The following is an 18964-nucleotide window of genomic DNA, read 5'->3' on the forward strand; positions in this document are numbered from 1 at the left end:
GATCAGCAAGGCGGCCTTTGTGTGGAGCTGCAGGAGGTGGGGCAGATACTAAACAAATATTTTGCATCAGGATTTACTGTGGAAAAGCACATGGAAGATATAGAATGTAGGGAAATACATGGTGACATCTTGAAAAATGTCTATATTACAGAGGAGGAAGTGCTGGATGTCTTGAAATGCATAAAAGTGGATAAATCCCCAGGACCTGATCAGGTGTACCCTAGAACTCTGTGGGAGGCTAGGAAAATGATTGCTGAGCCTCTCACTGAGATATTTGTATCATCGATAGTCACAGGTGAGGTGCTGGAAGACTGGAGGTTGGCTAACGTGGTGCCACTGTTTAAGAAAGGTGGTAAGGACAAACCAGGAACTATAAGCCAGTGAGCCTGATGTCGGTGGTGGACAAGTTGTTGGGGGGAATGCTGAGGGACAGAATGTACATGTATTTGGAAAGGCAAGAACGGATTAGGGATAGTCAACATGGCTTTATGCATGGGAAATTATGTTTCACAAACTTGATTGAGTTTTTTGAAGAAGTAACAAAGAGGATAGATGAGGGCAGAGCAGTAGATGTGATCTAAATGGATTTCAGTAAGGCGTTCAACAAGGTTCCTCATGAGAGACTGGTTCGCAAGGTTAGATCTCATTGAATACAGGGAGACCCGCCATTTGGATACAGAACTGGCTCAAAGGTAGAAGACAGAGGTGGTGGAGGAGGGCTGTTTTTCAGACTGGAGGCCTGTGACCAGTGGAGCACCACAAGGATCGCTGTTGGGTCCACTACTTTTCATAGTTTATATAAATGATTTGGACGTGTGCATAAGAGATATTGTTAGTAGGTTTGCAGATGACATCAAAATTGGAGGTGTATTGGACAGCAAAGAAGCTTACCTCAGGTTACAACAGGACGTTGATCAGATGGGCCAATGGGCTGAGAAGTGGCAGATGGAGTTTAATTTAGATAAATCTGAGGTGCTGCATTTTGGGAAAACAAATCTTAGCAGGACTTATGCACTTAATGGTAAGATCCTAAGGACTGTTGCTGAACAAAGAGACTTGGAGTGCAGGTTCATAGCTCCTTGAAAGTGGAGTCGCAGGTAGATAGGACAGTGAAGGTGGCGTCTGGTATGCTTTCCTTTATTGGTCAGAGTATTGAGTACAGGGGTTGGAAGATCATGTTGCGGCTGTACAGGACATTGGTTAGGCCACTGTTGGAATATTACGTGCAATTCTGGTCTCCTTCCTATCGGAAAGATGTTGTGAAACTTGATAGGGTTCAGAAAAGATTTACAAGGACGTTGCCAGGGTTGGAGGATTTGAGCTATAGGGAGAGATTGAATAAACTAGGACCATTTTCCCTGGAGCCTCGGGGGCTGAGGGGTTTTTAGACGTTTTTAAAATCATGAGGATATGGATCGGATAAATAGGCAAAGTCTTTTCCCTGGGTTGGAGGAGTCCAGAACTGGACGGCATAGATTTAGGGTGAGAGGGGAAAGATTTAAAAGAGACCTAAGGGGCAACTTTTTCACTTAGAGGCTGGTACTTTTATGGAATGAGCTGTCAGAGGACGTGGTGGAGGCTCGTACAATTGCAACATTTAAAAGGCATTTGGATGGGTATATGAATACGAAAGGTTTGGAGTGGTATGGGCCAGGTGCTGGCAGGTGGGACTAGATTGGGTTGGGATAGCTGGTCAGCATGGACAAGTTGGACTGAAGGGTCTGTTTCCGTGCTGTACATCTCTATGACTCTATTTCATTCTTAAAGGCCTCCCACATCCCAACCATTCCTTTACCTGCAAACAGCATACCTCAATCGACTTTTGAAAGTTTCTGTCTCATACCATCAAAATTGGCCTTACTCCAATTTAGAACTTTAACTTCTTCATATAAGGCCTATTGTTTTTCATAACTATTTAAAACTCATAGAATTAGGATCACTGGTCCCAAAGTGCTCCCCCACTAATACTTCATTCACTTGCCCTGTCACATTTCCCAAGAGAAGGTCAAGTATTGCTTCTTCTCCAGTAAGTACATCCAGATATTGAACAAGAAAGTTTTCTTGTACACGCTTCGTAAATACCTCCCTATCCAAGCCCTTAACACTATGAAAGTCCCAGTCTATGCTGGAAGGTTAAAATCCCCTACCATTACAATGACATTTTTCTTACAGATACCTGAGATCTCCTTACATCTTTGCTTCTCAACTTCCTGCTGACTACTGGAGGTCTATAATCACAATAATGTGATCATCTCTTTCTTATTTTTAAGTTTCACCCATATAAGGTCAATGGTTGATCTCCCAAGAATATCCTCAAGTATAGCTGTAATGTTCTCCCTCACCAAAAACGGCACTTCCTCTTTTGCCTCCCTTTCGATCTTTCCTTTCACACTGCACGGTGGCACAGTGGTTAGCACTGCTGCCTTGCTGCGCCAGAGACCCAGGTTCAATTCCCGCCTCAGGCAACTGTCTGTGTGGAGTTTGCACATTCTCCCCGTGTCTGCGTGGGTTTCCTCTCACAGTCTTCGGAAGGTCGGTGTGGACTTGTTGGGCTGAAGGGCCTGTTTCCACGCTGTAAGTAATCTAATCTAACCTATACCCAAGAACATTAAGCTGTCCTGTCCATCCTAGAGCCATGTTTCTATAATAGCAACGATATCCCAGTCCCATATTCCCATCCATTCTCTCAGTTCGGCTGTCAGACCTGTTATGTTGAAATAAATGCAGTTTAATTTATCAGTCTTACTTTGTTCTCTGCCAAGCTCATGTCTTCCTTGACTATTAGACTTGCCCTCCTTGTCCACTGTACCAGCCTCAGCTTTTTCTCTTTTCTCACTATTGCTTTGGTTCCCATCCTCCCATCACTAGTTTAAAGAACCCCCTCCCCCCCACCAAGTAGCACTCGCAAAGTTTCCCACAAAGATACCAGTCTCCTTCCAATTCAGGTGGAACCTGTCCCTTTTACACAGGTTATTTGTACCCCTGAAGAGGTCCCAACAGTCCAAAAATGTCAATCCTTGCTCCAGCACCAGCTCCTTAGCCACACATTCACCTGCTTTATCTTCCTATTCCTACTCTCACTAGCCTGTGGCGCTGATAGTAGTCCAGATATTGCTACACTCGAGGACATACTTTTTAACCTTTTAATATACTTTTTAGTGGGTGGCACAGTGGTTAGGACTGCTGCCTCACAGCGCTAGAGACCCAGGTTCAATTCCCGCCTCAGGCAACTGACCGTGTGGAGTTTGCACATTCTCCCCGTGTCTGTGTGGGTTTCCTCCGGATGCTCCAGTTTCCTCCCACACTTTAAAAATGTGCAGGTTAGGTGAATTGGCCATGCTAAATTGCCCGTAGTGTTATGTAAACGTAGGAGAATGGGTCTGGGTGAGTTGCGCTTCAGCGGGTCGGTGTGGACTTGTTGGGCCAAAGGGCCTGTTTCCACACTGTAAGTAATCTAAAGTAACCTTCTGCATAATGTACTATATTCTCTAAGCATAACCTCATATCTACTCACAATCAAAGAGCTGTCCCACCCTGTTATAATCTTCTTCTGGTGGGCAGAAGACACAAAAGCTTAAAAATACATGTACTAATAGGTTCAAGAACAACTTCTTCCCCATGTTATAAGACTCCTGAATGGACCTCTCAAATTTTAAATTTAATTTCAATCTCGCTTTTTGTTCACCTTCTTTGCTGCAGTAACATTGTATTCCTTGTTCTGTTCTTTTTCCTATGTACTTTGCATGGTATGATCTATTCCATTCTCCAAGTTCTTCCGTCTCTGTCGCATCTGTTCCAATGATGCCAACTATGACAAGAGTGCCTCTGAAATGTCCACTTTTTTCCTCAATTCAGGCTTCCCTAGCACTATAGTTGACAAGATCCTCAGCCAGATCTAACCCATCTCCCGCACTTCTGCCATCTCCCTCTTTTCACTCCCACAACAGCAATAAGATTCCCCTTGTCGTTACCTACCATCCCACCAGCAACCATGGCAAAAGTGAGGACTGCAGATGCTGGAAACCAGATTTTAGATCAGAGTGGTGCTGGAAAATCACAGCAGGTTAGGCAGGACCAGGAAACTCGATGTTTTGGGCAAAAGCCCTTCATCAGGAATAGAGGCAGGAAGCCTCCAGAGTGGAGAGATAAATGGGGGTGGGGGGTGCTGGGGAGAAGCAAACCAGCAACCATGTTCAGAGGATATTTAGCCACCATTTCCACAATCTGCAGCGGGAAGCCACCACCAGACACATATTTTCCTTCTTTCCCTTGTCAGCTTTCCACAGGGACTGTTCTCTATGGGACACCCTGGTCCACTCCTCCTACATTTCCACCACTCCCTCACAGCTCTATGACACCTTCCTTTGCAACCACAGAAGGTGAAACAACTGCTGGTTTACTTTCTCTCTCCTCAGTATCCAAAGGCCCAAGCACACTTTTCAGGTGAAGCAGTGTTTTACCTCACTTTGCACAGTCTAGTCTATTGCTCACAGTGGTCCCCCGTACATTGGGGAGCCACTTCACAGTTCTGTGTGCAAAAAAGACCCTGAGCTTCCAGTTGCCTGCTACTTCAACACTATCTTGTTCCCTGGCCAACAGCTCTGTCTCAGGCTTACTGCAGTGTCCAGCAAAGCTTAGCATAAACTAAAAGAACAGCATCTCATTTCTTGCTTGGGAATTTTACAGGTGTCTGGACTCAATGTTGTGTAACAAAATTTGGATCTGAGCTCACCCATACCCTTATCCCAATCCCCAAATACAAGGCCTTGTTATCACACGGTCTAATATTGCACACAACCCATTGTTACCTACTAACAGTTCCCATTAACAGCTAATCACTCCCTGGGCCTAATCATTATCCACTCCTTTGTCCAATTGTCCTTTTCATTCTTTGGGCTATATCCCTACCTATTGTTTGCTCCTCATCCCCTCCCTGACCCTATTCTCTGCATTAAAAAACATTTTCCTTCCATCTTCCCCCACCCTAATCTCTTGTATAAAAACAAGCATTTTCTTTGCTGTCACTAAGGGTCACTGGACCTGAAACATTACCTCTGATTTCTCTCCACAGATGCTGCTGGACCTGCTGAGTTTTTCGAGTATTTTTTGTTTGTTTTCCTTACCTATGTCATTGGTACCAAAGTGCACAACGATCTCCTGCTGGTTGTTCTCCCCTTTCAGAATATTCTGTACCCTCTCCGAGACATCCTTGACACTGGCACTAGGGAAGCAACAAACCATCCTGATGTCCGACTGATGGATGCAGAAATGTCTGTCTGCCCCAGACTTCAGAGGACCCTATTATAATTGACCATTTGGAACTGACATACTCCTCATTACAGTACAACCAGTCACGGTACCAGACACCTGGCTGTTGGTGCTACATTCCCCTGAGAGGCCACCTCACTCCTATAGAAACATGACTTAGGTAGTGTCTCCCACCTATTCTTCTCCTCTAACCAAAAAAAAGGGTTCTGTGTGCTGGATTGGTAGATAACGTCTTTTTTATTCTTTATTTTTCAACAGATTCTTTGGGAATTTAGGATGGTGGGAGTGGAGGTTAGGGCAGTTGAATGTTCCTCCTGCAGAATGTGAGAGGTAAGGTTCACCACTAGCGTCCCTGCTGACTTCATCTGCGGGAAGTGACCCAATGCCAGCTCCTCAAAAACTGTGTTAGGGAATTGGAGCTGGAGCTGGATGAACTTTGGATCATTTGGGAGGTGAAGGGGGTTATTGAGATGAGTTACAGGGAGGTAGTCACATCTCAGGTACAAGAAAAAGGCAGATGGGTTACAGTCAGGGACGGAAAGGGAACTGGCAGACAGTGCAGGGATCTCCTTTGGCCATTCCCCTCAATAACAAGTATACCATTTTGAATATTGTTGGGGAGACAACTTACCACGGGTAAGCCATGGGGTGCAGGTCTCTGGCAGAGAATCTGTCCCGGTTGCTCAGAAGAGAAGGGGGGGAGAAGAGCAGAGCATTAGTCACTGGGGACTCCATAGGTAGAGGGGCAGATAAGATGTTTTATGGAAACAAGAGAGACTCACGGTTGGTGCGTTGCCTCCCAGGTGCCAGGGTCCGTGATGTTTTGCACTGTGTTTTCAGGATCCTTAAGGGGAGAGGGGAGCAGTCTCAAGTCGTGGTCCACATAGGCATTATGACATAGGTAGGAAAAGGGATGGGGAGGCAGAAATTTAGGGAACTAGGCTGGAAGCTTAAAGCTAGAACAAACAGAGTTGTTATCTCTGGTTTGTTACCCATGCTACATACTAGTGAGGCAAGGAATAGGGAGAAAGAAGAGTTGAACATGTGGCTACAGGGATGGTACATGAGGGAGGGTTTCAGATACCTGGATAATTGGAGCTCATTCTTGGGATCTCTACAAACAAGATGGTCTACACCTGAACCAGAGGGGTACCAATACTCTGGGGGGGAGGGGTGAAATATTTGCTAATGCTCTTCAGAAGGGTTTAAACTAATTCAGCAGGGGGTGGGAACCTAAATTGTAGTTCCAGTGTCCAGGAAGTTGAGAGTAGTGAGGTCAGAAATAATGATTCAAGATCGTAAGAGTGCACTGGCAAGCAAGAAGGTGGTTTGAAGTCTACTTCAATGCCAGGAACATCGGAATAAGGTGGGTGAACTTGTAGCATGGGTTAGTACCTGGGACTTCCATGCTGTGGCATTTCAGAGACATGGATAGAGCCAGGACAGGAATGGTTGTTGCAGGTTCCAGGATTTAGATGTTTCAGTAAGAACAGAGAAGATGGTAAAAGAGGGGGAGGTGTGACATTCTTAGTCAAGGACAGTATTATGGTTGCAAAAAGGACATTTGAGGACTGCTCTACTGAGATAGTATGGGCTGAGGTTAGAAATAGGAAAGGAGAGGTCACATTGTTGGGAGTTTTCTATAGGCCTCTGAATAGTTCCAGAGAGGTACAGAAAAGGATAGCAAAGATGATTCTGGATAGGAGCGACAGTAACACGGTAGTTGTAATGGGACATTTAACTTCCCAAATATTGACTGGAAATAATATAGTTTGAGTACTTTAGATGGGCCAGTTTTTATCCAATATGTGCAGGAGAGTTTCTTGACACAGTATGTAGGCAGGCCAACAAGGGGCAAGACCACATTGGGTAATGAACCTGGCCAGGTGCTAGATTTGTAGGTGAGCACTTTGGTGATAGTGATCACAATTCGGTTATGTTTACTTCAGCAATGGAAAGGGATAGGTATATACCACAGGACAAGTGTTATTGATGGGTGAAAGGCAATTATGATGCAATTAGGCATGATTTAGAATGGGAAAGGAAACTGTGGGGGATGGACATAATTGAAATGTGAACTTTATTCAAGGAACAGCTACTGCGTGTCCTTGGTAAGTACGTACCTGTCAGGGAGGAAGTGGTCGAGTGAGGTTTACTAAGAAGTTGAATCTCTTGATAAGAGGAAGAAGAAGTCTTATGTTCGAATGAGACATGAAGGCTCAGTTAGGGTGTGTGGGAGTTACAAGTTAGCCAGGAAAGACCTAAAGAGAGAGTTAAGAAGAGCCAGGAGGGGATATGAGAAGTCCTTGGCAGATAGGATCAAGGAAAACCCTAAATCCTTCTATAGCTATATCAGGAATAAAAGAATCACTACAGTAAGAATGGGGCCAATCAAGAACAATTGCGGGAAGTTGTGCATGGTGTCTGAGGAGATATGGGAAGCGCTAAATGAATATTTTTTGTCAGTATTCACATTGGAAAAAGACAATGTTGTCCAGGAGAATACAGATATACAGGCTACTAGACTAAATGGGATTGAGGTTCACAAGGAGGAGGTGTTAGCAATTCTGGAAAATGTGAAAATAGATAAGTCCCCTTGGTCGGATGGGATTTATCTTCGGATTCTCTGGGAAGCCAGGAAGGCAATTGCAGAGCCTTTGGTTTTGATCTTTTTGTCATCATTGTCTACAGGAGTAGTGCTAGAAGACTGGAGGATAGCAAATGTTGTCCCTTTGTTCACGAAGGGGAGTAGAGACAACCCTGGTAATTATATACCAGTGAGCCTTACTTCGGTTGTGAGTATAGTGTTGGAAAAGGTTATAAGTGATAGGATTTATAAAGGAATAATTTTGATTAGGGATAGTGAACACGGTTTTGTGAAGAGTAGGTTGTGCCTCACAAACCTGACTGAGTTCTTTGAGAAGGTGACCAAACAGGTGGATGAGGGTAAAGTGGTTGATGTGCTGTGTATTGATTTCAGTAAGACATTTAATAAGGTTCCCCATGGGGCTATTATACAAAATACAAAGACGTGGGATTAAGAGTCATTTAGCGGGTGGTAGTTGATGAAAAATGTTCAGCCTGGAGTTCAGCCTCGTGGTGTACTGAAAGGATCTGTTTTGGCGCCAATGCTGTTTGTCATTTTAATAAATGGTCTGGATGAGGGCGTAGAAGGATGGGTTAATAAATTTATGGATGACAGTAAGGTCGGTGGAGTTGTACATAGTGTCAAAGGATGTTGCAAGTTACAGGGGGACATAATATGCTGCAGAACTGGGCTGAGAGGTGGCAAATGGAGTTTAATGTGGAAAAGTGTGAGGTGATTCACTTTGGAAGGAGCAACAAGAATACTGAGTACTGGCTAATGGTGAGATTCTTGGTAGTGTAGATGAGCAGCAAGATCCCGGTGTCTATGTACATAGATCCCTGAAAGTTGCCACCCAGGTTGATAGGGTTGTTAAGAAGGTGTATGGTGTGTTAGCTTTTATTGGTAGAGGGATGGCGTTTCAGAATCATGAGGTCACGCTGCAGCTGTACAAAACTCTGGTATGGCCACACTTGAAGTACTGCGTACAGTTCTGGTCACCACATAAAAGGAAGGATGTGAAAGATTTGGTTCAAAGTAGATTTACTAGGATGGATTGCCTGGTATGGAGGAAGGTCTTATGAGAAAAGGCTGAAGGACTTGAGCCTGTTTTCATTACAGAAAAGAAGGTTGAGAGGCAACCTAATTGAGACATATAAGATGATCAGAGCATTAGATAGGGTGGCCAGTGAGAGCCTTTTTCCTCAGATGGTGATGGCAAGCATGAGGGGACATATCTTTAAATTGAGGGGTGATAGATATTGGACAGATGTCAGAGGTAGTTTCTTTATTCAGTGAGTAGTAGGGGTGTGGAAAGCCCTGCCTGCAACAGTATCTGGATGAGTGGTGCTGGAAGAGCACAGCAATTCAGGCAGCATCCGAGGACAGGCAAAATCGACGTTTCGGGCAAAAGCCCTTCATCAGGAACATGAAGGGCTTTTGCCCGAAACGTCGATTTTGCCTGTCCTCGGATGCTGCCTGAATTGCTGTGCTCTTCCAGCACCACTGATCCAGAATCTGGTTTCCAGCATCTGCAGTCATTGTTTTTACCTGCCTGCAACAGTAGTTGACCCACTAACTTTAAGGGCATTTAAATGGTCAGTGGATAAACATATGGATGAAAATGGAATAGTGTAGGTTAGATAGGCTTCAGATTGATTTCACAGGTCGGCTGAAGGGCCTGTACTGCATTATAATGTTCTATGTTCTGTCCAAACAGCATACTTGTTTGAGGTGGGGATGGTGCAGGAGACTCCTGCTCTACCTGGCTAGCTCTTTCACCATTCCTAACAGTCAACCATCCATCAACTGTATGTACAGTGTCTCAACCTTCCTGAAACTGCCATCCATCACGTCCCCGTGCTCTTGTAAACTTCCTATTGTCTCTAACTACTGCTCCAACCAATCCATGCGGTCTGATATGATTTGCAAACAAACATACTTCCTGCAGATGTAGTCTCCATGAACATTCAAAATCTCCCTGATCTCCCACATTTGACAAGAACAGCACATCACCCTACTAAAAGCCATCTCGAATCCTTTTACAACCTGCAGTCACAGGAGATACCTAAAAGTAAACACACTACATTTTGCTCAAAAATGCAGAGTTAGCACAGTCTTCCTGCTCAAAAACACTGCTCTGGGATAACTTAGTACCAATCTTTAATATTAAAAGTTAATCAATAGAAAGATCACAATATAAACATAAGAAAAATAAATGTCTTCGCCTTACTCATTATTCTAGTTTTACAAATAAAAATTAAGATTTTGAAATTTTAAAGGTCTTAAAAATCAACACTTAGCTGATCAGGCTCAAAGACCCGTTTGCCCTCTTCCATAGCTTTAGGTAATTCTTTTTCTAAATTAATGAAATCTCTGCAGCTCTGAAACTTCCACATCAACTATGAAACTTCACTTCTTGTTTGTTGTTTTAGTGAAACTCATTCTTCAGAGCCCTTGTGCAATTTCTCAGTCTGACAGCTATGAAACTACATTTCTTAGCTGCTTCATAAAAAGCTGATCGCCAAAACCTATGCAATTCCTCAGACTTGCTGCATGATCGCTCTCCTGAAACTCTTTCTCCCTCCTCTCTTTTAAGGTATCTTTGTTTTTGATCTTTTTTCAAAAAGTTCCAAAAACAACACAACAATTTGTAAAAAAAAGCAATTACTACCCAATGGAAGGGAGTAAATCCAGCCGAGCACTGACACAAACCTCAAAAACAACAGTAGCTCTCATAGCCATGATCTCCTGTTCACCATTTTTTTAGACCATTTCCCAGGAGCATAATGATCTGCCCCTATAATTCCCAGCTAAGTGATGTAGGCCTCAAGCCTGCCCATGATTTGTATCCTCCCCCGCACTCTGGTCCCTCGTCCCAGAGTTCACTGCCTCCGCAACTCCCATGTAAGTGGTCTTTATGGAAGAAATCTCTGCTTATGTGGTAGGAAGTGACAAAAGGTCATCTGTCATGTACAGAATGATAGCCCCTTTTCCTAAGCAGCCAACCTCTGATTCCTCTAGAAAGGCTGAAGACAGTGAACAGGGCTGAATGGCACCGGATAAATGCATTGAACCTGAACTGCCTTACGCATTTCTCTGGGATAAAGTTATGATAGGATAATTATTTTTTGCAAATGCTTTTATAAACAGGGAATTCTGTAGAGAGCTGCTCTCCTTCATTCAGTGCTTTCTCATTCTGATATTCTCAAATCTCGGCCTTGGTCATGTTGAATGCCAAAAAAAAGTGTAATTATTGGCCTCAATATCTGGGACAGGTATTTGTCTGTCCTCCATGAGTTTAGCTAAAACTGTTAAATAACAACTGCAAACATCTTGCAGAGTATTTCCATAAATTCAGTCTAAAATAATATGAATGAAAACAATTTCATCCATAACTTGTTCACCAGCCTTTGAAATAGTGTTTTTTAAAAATTATCATTGGATGTGGGCATTGCTAATTTGTTAAGCCACCCAAATTGCCCTTGAGAAGGTGATGTTGGGCCACCTTCTTGAACCACTATAGTCCATCTACTGCAAGTACAATGAATACTTTCTAGGTTGTTTCATAGGGCAGTTAACAGTCAACTACATTGCTGTTGGACTGCAATCATACGTAGACCAGACCAGGCAAGGAAGGTATGTTTCTTGAAAGACATTGATGAATCAGATGGCACTAGTGCCAATTTATACAACAATTAATGGTTACTATTGCTGACAAAAATCTAATCAAATCTAAATTCATTAATTTATTAAATGTATTAATTATATTTAAATTCCACCAGCTACACATCTTCTTGCTATGATCCAAACTTTGAGGTCCAGTTCTCTCCAGATTTGTGTTTATGCCTGCTTTCTTAGTATTCTGGAGTGATATAATGTATTAACCTCATTACAGAAATCTTGGGTTGTTTGAATACTGATGAAGATATTAGTCACTTACTAATTTCTTGTACACAATTATTGAAGTACAAGAATATCAGTCAATGCAATAATACATGCCCTCTATGCAATGATAAATATTTCCTATTTACTGTATACCATTATTGCACTATTGTAATACTAAAAAATTGTAATGTTTAAAGCATAGTGAAAATATCTTCTTGTGGTAATAGAAAAAGCTTCACTTACTTTCCATAATTTCAACAGCTTCTTTCAAAAGAGCATCTGGAGTTTTCTCCGCAATCTCCAACATTTTATATAGAGTTGTGCTAAGCACTGCTTCAATTGCACTGAAGCTATTTATGTAATCAGAGACAATCTTGCGATAATGATCCATTTCTGGACTTTCTGGATAACCTCCCTCAGGAACCACAGGTAATGTGATTTCTAAATTTTACAATGAAACATAATTCAATTCACAATCACAAAAATTTATCATCTCATAATATTTTTAAGAAAAATGCTTTTAGTGAGTTCTGTAAAATATCTACCAAAGAATCTTAACTATGTCTAATTTCCAAATTGTACTCTTGAAAAATTACCAACCAATGCTTTGTTTTTCATTGGTGGCATCATTGGCAAGACAGTATTTATTCTAGTTGTCTTCATGGTATTGGATGTCAACTACACAAAGTTGAAAAAAGTAAGAACAGAAAATATTGGAAAAACTCAGCAGATAGGTAGAAAAAGCACAACATTGATCTGACATGTTAACCCTGGTTCATTTAGCATTTTCAGCAACCTCAGCATTTTGCTTTGTATAAGTGCAGTAACAGAATCACTTGTAGGCTAGATGGGTAGAGATGGTAGTTTCTTTTCCCTAAAGGACAACTGTGAATCAGCTGGGTATTTCATTGTTATATTCAGGTAATAACAATGCTAATTTATAAATATTTGGTAACTTAAATAAATTAACTTTTATAATTTGCCATATTGAGATTTGAACTCTGACTGCTAGTCCATTATCATTATCACAAGACGAAACATTCGAGCTGGACAGAATTAAAACCATTTTTGGATGGGTTCTTTCACTGGATGTGGTGAGTGTTAAGAAGGCCAACAATTTTTTGTCCATCCTGAACTGCCCCTTAACTGAGTGATTTTCTAGGGCATTTAAGAGTCAATCAAATTGGTGGGGTCTGGAGTCACATTTAGTGCAGACTGGTTCGGAATGGCAGACTTCCATTCAAAACGGATGTCAGTGAACAAGATGGGTTTTTTATGACAATCATATTGTTAACACTCGCTTTCAATTCCAATTTATTAATTTGAATTCAAATTCCACCAGCTGACACAGTGAGATTTAAACACATACCTCCCGATCATTTGCCGAGGTCTTTGAATTTTAAGTCCATTGATATTAACATATGCCATCATCCCCTTCCTGTACCTCTCACACTTGTGACCTGAAGCCAGCTGATACAATTTACATAAATCTCAAGGATGCATACTTGGGACAGCTGGCTTTTATCAAGGTATGCAAAACCAGGCAATCATCAACGCAGGAAAGTAATTTCAGGATCCTTTTGCTAACAATCATGATCAGGGTGAAAAGAATTACCAGACCAAACTAAGACTAGAATTCTTCCTGTGGCTCCAAATTTTAGCTTCTTTAATTTTAAGGTGATGCAACGGTCTTGGTACCATCATACACATTGTATTATTGAGAAGGCCTCTTGCCCAAATGTCAATTCTCCTGGTCCTCGGATGCTGCCTGACGTGCTGTGCTTTTTCAGCACCCCACTCTCGACTCAGATATAAATAGTTGCATCAATTGGTAAAATGGAAGTGACTTACTAATTTATGGACAAAAAGATACTTTGTATTACATACATTTATAACACTTAAGCCAATTTATTGCCTCAAGTTGAAGATGGTGAGTATTTTAGGTTCTGACAATCTAAACACTGTTATTATCATAAATAGTAATTGATATGGATAGAGAGAGATGGGGTGGCAATAAATTAATTTCTTTATATACTTAGCAACAATTTGTAAACTTTCATAAATAAAATTAGGAACTACACACCATTCACAGCTCTAGAAGATCCATTCTATGATAAAGTTCCCTACTGCATTTACCTAAATTAATTCTATCTATCTTCATTTCTCAGGGTATTGCCACTGCAATCAGTCAACCTATCTGATTTAAAATTAAACAAAGCTTTGCAGTTAACTGTTAGCCATCATCTATCTGGTTCATTCTCCATAGCAAGTCTCTACCAATCAGAATCTATTTCTAAACTAAACAGCATTCTCTTCTCATAGAACATAAAAATGTTACTTTACCATTACATTAGTATTTCATGCAAATTATCCTGATGAGCTTCAATTAAATGTAACTTTTTTTCAATAAATATTCAAGTTCTGTACTACTAAATGACTGGATGGTAAGATATGCTTTGGAGGAGATAAACTTAGATTAGATTCACTACAGTGCAGAAACAGGCCCTTTGGCCCAACCAGTCCACACCGACCCATTTCCCTCTGACTAATGCAACCAGCACTATGAGCAATTTAGCATGGCCAAATCACCTAACCTGCACATCTTTGGATTGTGGGAGGAAACTGGAGCACCCGGAGAAAACCCACAGACATGGGGAGAATGTGCAAACTCCACACAGACAGTTGCCCGAAGCTAGAATCAAACCTGGGACTCTGGTGTTCTGAGGCAGCAGTCCTAACCACTGAGCCACCGTGCCACTCCTTTGGTTCATCAAGAACACTTATTTAAAATCTTTACTTTATGGATTTTGAATAACCCTGAATCTGATTTGTTGACAGGAAGCTTTCTAGTTCCTTTTCAAGACTCATCAATGTTCCTAAAAGCTCTTCTTTCAGCACATCAGCTAGAATTCCATTCAATTACCTGTGCTTAACGGTGTATGATATTTTAATATAATTTATTTTAAAGTTTGAATTTTAAACTAGTGACATGTGAGTTTTTGTTTGTGTCTAGAAAGGGGGTTTAATTATTAACTTGCAAGCATGTCTCTGACAATAGTGATTTTTGGAAAAAGAGGAGAGACATAGTTCCTGAAAGTTATTGGGGATTTGTTTACATTGGGAGAGTTTTATGAAAGAACAAAGTAAACAGTGTAATTCATTTGTTTTCTGTTAAAATATCTGGAATTGTGTTCTTTTGGTTTTAGAGAAACACAAAGAGCTTGCTTTCAGTTTTGCATAAGTCCTAATTGAATAAAGTGTAAAACAATTTCTCCTGAAGAAGGGAAATGGTTTAGAAGTGTGAAGAAACTACTCAGGCTACCTAAATGCAAGGAGTTTAGTTTAAAGATTCCACATCAGATATGTGTGATTAAGACCCTGAAAGGGTTATTTGGAACTGTGAAAATCTAAACTAATTTGTATAAATGCTTAGGAAGAGGCTAAGGGCTTTTCATGACTGAGAATAGAATCATCAGTTAAATTAACCCCTATATATGATAGTGAAAGGAATTATTTTTGGTGTTGAGTACTGTAAAGGAGTGCTGTTAGTATTGTAATATGTGTTCAAAATTTTTAAACACATAAAATATGTATACAGATTGACTTACTCTTTTCCTTAATTCCCTTTGTGTAATAAACTTTTATTTTATTGGTAAAAGTAAATCTGCAATGTGTGTATGTGTTTCAGTGGAGGAGCACCACATTAAACCACAAAAAGGCAAAATGATCTATCAAACCAGACTGCAGTATGGATCTGGCTTGTCCAGTAAAAATGTCAGTTGTGATCATAATATAAAATACCACCCCTCATTAACAAAGTGTTTTCTGTAAATTTTCTTTTATTGCCCTCTATTTTAAAATATGCCTGTTTTTGAATTATGTACATGGAAGAAGATTTACTTGAGTCCAATTTGTCATAAGCTTTTCAGAACTTCAAACAAATTCACTGCCCACTTAAACATCAATGATAAGTACATTTCTGGCACCAAAGACCTGATAGGTTTTACCAATGTGGCATTTGTATTTGGATTGCTTTTTTTGATAGCATTTTCATTTTATAATAAAAGAAAACAGAACTATTACTAGATTGACTAACCAGGTTCTGGTTCTATTTGAGTTTCAGATACAGGCGAGTGTTCCAACTCTATTGTAGGCTCTGGCTTAATTGTAGTTTGTTGATCAGATGCAGTTTGATCTGTTTCTGCAGAGGTTTGTGCTTCATAAATCTCAACGTCTGATTTAGATTGAGCCAGCTCCTTCATTTCCTCATCAGCTATAATTGAAATGCATTATTTGGGTGATAATGAGGAAACAAGATCTTCTTTCTCTTCTCTTATTTTTGTAAATTTTGTAAATCAACTAAAATGTTGGCATCTGGCTACAGTTAATGGGAAACATTGTAAGCTAATATATTAAAGACACAAATTTATCAATACATTTACAGGTAGATTGTTTTCATAAAAATTCCAAACCTTAGCAAATTGTGATGGCACACAGGGGCCCATTTGACTCATTGTGTCCCTGCAAAGCAGGCATTTCTAAATAGTAGCAGCTATGGTGACTGTGGAGCAGAGACTCCATAGGACAGGAAAAGGCAGGGTTGACAAAGATAAACTACTTCCATAGGTTGGATATTCTTGAACTAGGGGGCATAGTCTGAGATTAGGGTCAGGTCATTCAGGACAGCTGTTAGGATACACTTCTACACATAGGGTGATAGAGGTTTGGAGCTCTCTTCCACAAAAGGCAGTTGATGCTATATCAGTTGTTAATTTTAAATCTGAGACAGAAAACTTTTGTTAAGCAAAGTATTAAGGGATATGGGGCAATTCTAAGCATATGGAAGTAGGCCACAGATCAGCCATAATCTCACTGAATGGTGGAATGAGCTTCAGAGGTTGAATGGTCCACTTCTATTCCTATAGGTCTATGTTCGAATGACAGTCCTGAGTTTGACTCCATATTTCCATAACATGGTCATGCACATTGTTTTTCTGGTCTTGGTCATGAGACCATACCTAATGTAATCAGCTTTGAGGCCAGATCACAGCCTTCAACACAGCGGCAAATTGTAGTTGAGAAAAAATATTGTGGTCTGGTCTCCTATTCTTCCTCTTCACTTGTCCCATGCTCTCACATATCCATCTGCTTCTACACCACTGATCTTAATTCTTTACAGCCCCTTGCTTCACCACACTCGTCCTCCTTATCCCTATCACCCTCCTTCCCTCCCTGCAAGGAAAGGACAATTTTCATGCCTCAAAATGGACCTCAAATACTGCTGTACTGCACTTCCGTCCTTTGCAAATTTATTTCCTTCAATGTCTATCCAACTGCCTGAAGAAATTGTCACTCATCTCTGCTTCCAACTACCTTTGGAAGTGGCAAGTTCCAGGTCACACTGCATATTATGGAAAAATAAATTCCTCACAATAACCCTGTACCTCTTGCTCAAATCTTTAAATCTTTGTCCCTTGAGCCGTCAGGTTACAGGAAAACGTTGAATTTATCTACTTTGTCGAAACCAGTCATAAATTAATTCTCTATACTTTTTCTTGCCTTAAGACCTGCCTCGACATTCTTTGCTATTTTCTTCTTTATTTTTAACCATCAGCCCATTGCCCTTGAATGCATAAAAGAAAGACATGTATTTATCTACCACCTTTGTACTAATCTTCAAGCAATTCAATTCACTCTGCATGAGATCAAGAAACAATAGAAAACACTGGATACAGCAAATGACTTTGGGCTGTAAATGAAGTGCTAAAGATTTGAGCTGCAGAATTTACATTGTCAAGCTGTCCCAGTACAGATAAAACACAATGTAAAAAGAAATGTCCAGCATATGCCTGTCCACAAAAAGGAAAAAGCCAATCAGGCAATTATTGCTCTACTTGTCCACTGTTAACTATCAGGAGAAAGTGAGGTCTGCAGATGCTGGAGATCAGAGCTGAAAATGTGTTGCTGGAACAGTGCAGCAGGTCAGGCAGCATCCAGGGAACAGGAGAATCGACGTTTCAGGCATAAGGGCTGAAGAAGGGCTTATGCCCGAAACGTTGATTCTCCTGTTCCCTGGATGCTGCCTGACCTGCTGCGCTGTTCCAGCAACACATTTTCAGCACTGTTAACTATCAGCAAAGGTGTCTCGACAGTGCTTTAAAGTGGCAAGTTGCATTCTGTCAGGACCGCTCAGCTGCAGATCTATTATAGCTTTGGTGCATTTCTGGATCAAGTACCTTAATTCCAGAGGTGAGAAGGGAGTGACTGACCATGATATAAAACACGTGGATTTCCAAAAGTTGCTCAAGATGGCTACTCCAAGTAAAAAGTACTGGGGTAGTATGTAAGCATGGACAGATGATTGGCCAACCAATTTGTGGGCGGCATGGTGGCACAGTGGTTAGCACTGCTGCCTCACAGCGCCAGAGACCCGGGTTCAATTTCCGCCTCAGGCGACTGACTGTATGGAGTTTGCACATTTTCCCCGTGTCTGCGTGGGTTTCCTCCGGGTGCTCCGGTTTCCTCCCACATTCCAAAAATGTGCAGGTTAGGTGAATTGGCCAGGCTAAATTGCCCCTAGTGTTAGGTAAGGGGTAAATGTAGGGGTATGGGTGGGTTGCGCTTCGGCGGGTCGGTGTGGACTTGTTGGGCCGAAGGGCCTGTTTCCACACTGTAACGTAATCTAATCTAATCTAAAGACAGGAAGTTGGGATCAGAAGGAATGTTTAGGATTGTAACATTTAACTAGTACTGTGCCATTTGGATCAATACTGGGGCCACAATTATTGACAATTTATATTAATGACTTGAATGAGGCAAGTAAATGTGCACTTACAAAGTTTGCAAATGATACAAAAGTAGGTTGGAAGCTGAGTTATGAGGATGACACAAAGATTCAGCAGAGAGATAAAGACAGGTTTAAGTGAATTGGCAAAAACCAGGCGAATGAAATGTAATGTGGGGAAATATGAGGTTATGCACTATGGCAGGAAGTATAGAGGAACTGAATATTAGTTAAGTTGAGGAAAACTGCAGCACAGAAGGATTTGAGGATTCAAATGCAAAAGCCACAAAATAGTTACCATATGGGTACAGCAGGTAACAGGGAAGGCAAATGGAATGCTGGCCTTTATTTCAAAAGGAGTGGAATATAGACACTATAAATAAAACTATTTAAGGCACTAATTAGATAGCAAGAATACTGTGAACACATTTGGTCCACGG

At 41.2% G+C, this 18964-nt stretch overlaps 1 protein-coding gene across 3 annotated transcripts in view; it reads right to left on the minus strand.

Moving 5' to 3' along the window:
* Positions 1–18964, minus strand: part of ak9 (adenylate kinase 9) — a 274249-nt gene that overhangs the window by 97481 nt on the left and 157804 nt on the right. For 2 of the 3 annotated variants that reach the window (XM_087983041.1, XM_087983034.1), the window contains 2 exons: positions 15837–16013; positions 11984–12181 (listed from right to left, as the gene is read on the minus strand). In XM_087983041.1, the coding sequence (XP_087839167.1) occupies positions 11984–12181; positions 15837–16013 (375 nt within the window). The remainder of the gene's footprint in view (positions 1–11983; positions 12182–15836; positions 16014–18964) is intronic. The other variant, XM_087983046.1, reaches the window with a different exon arrangement.

The sequence above is a fragment of the Chiloscyllium plagiosum genome, unplaced genomic scaffold, assembly GCF_037043375.1.
Source record: "Chiloscyllium plagiosum isolate Xiang-an unplaced genomic scaffold, Cpla_swu_hap1 HiC_scaffold_3, whole genome shotgun sequence".
Taxonomy (NCBI): domain Eukaryota; kingdom Metazoa; phylum Chordata; class Chondrichthyes; order Orectolobiformes; family Hemiscylliidae; genus Chiloscyllium; species Chiloscyllium plagiosum.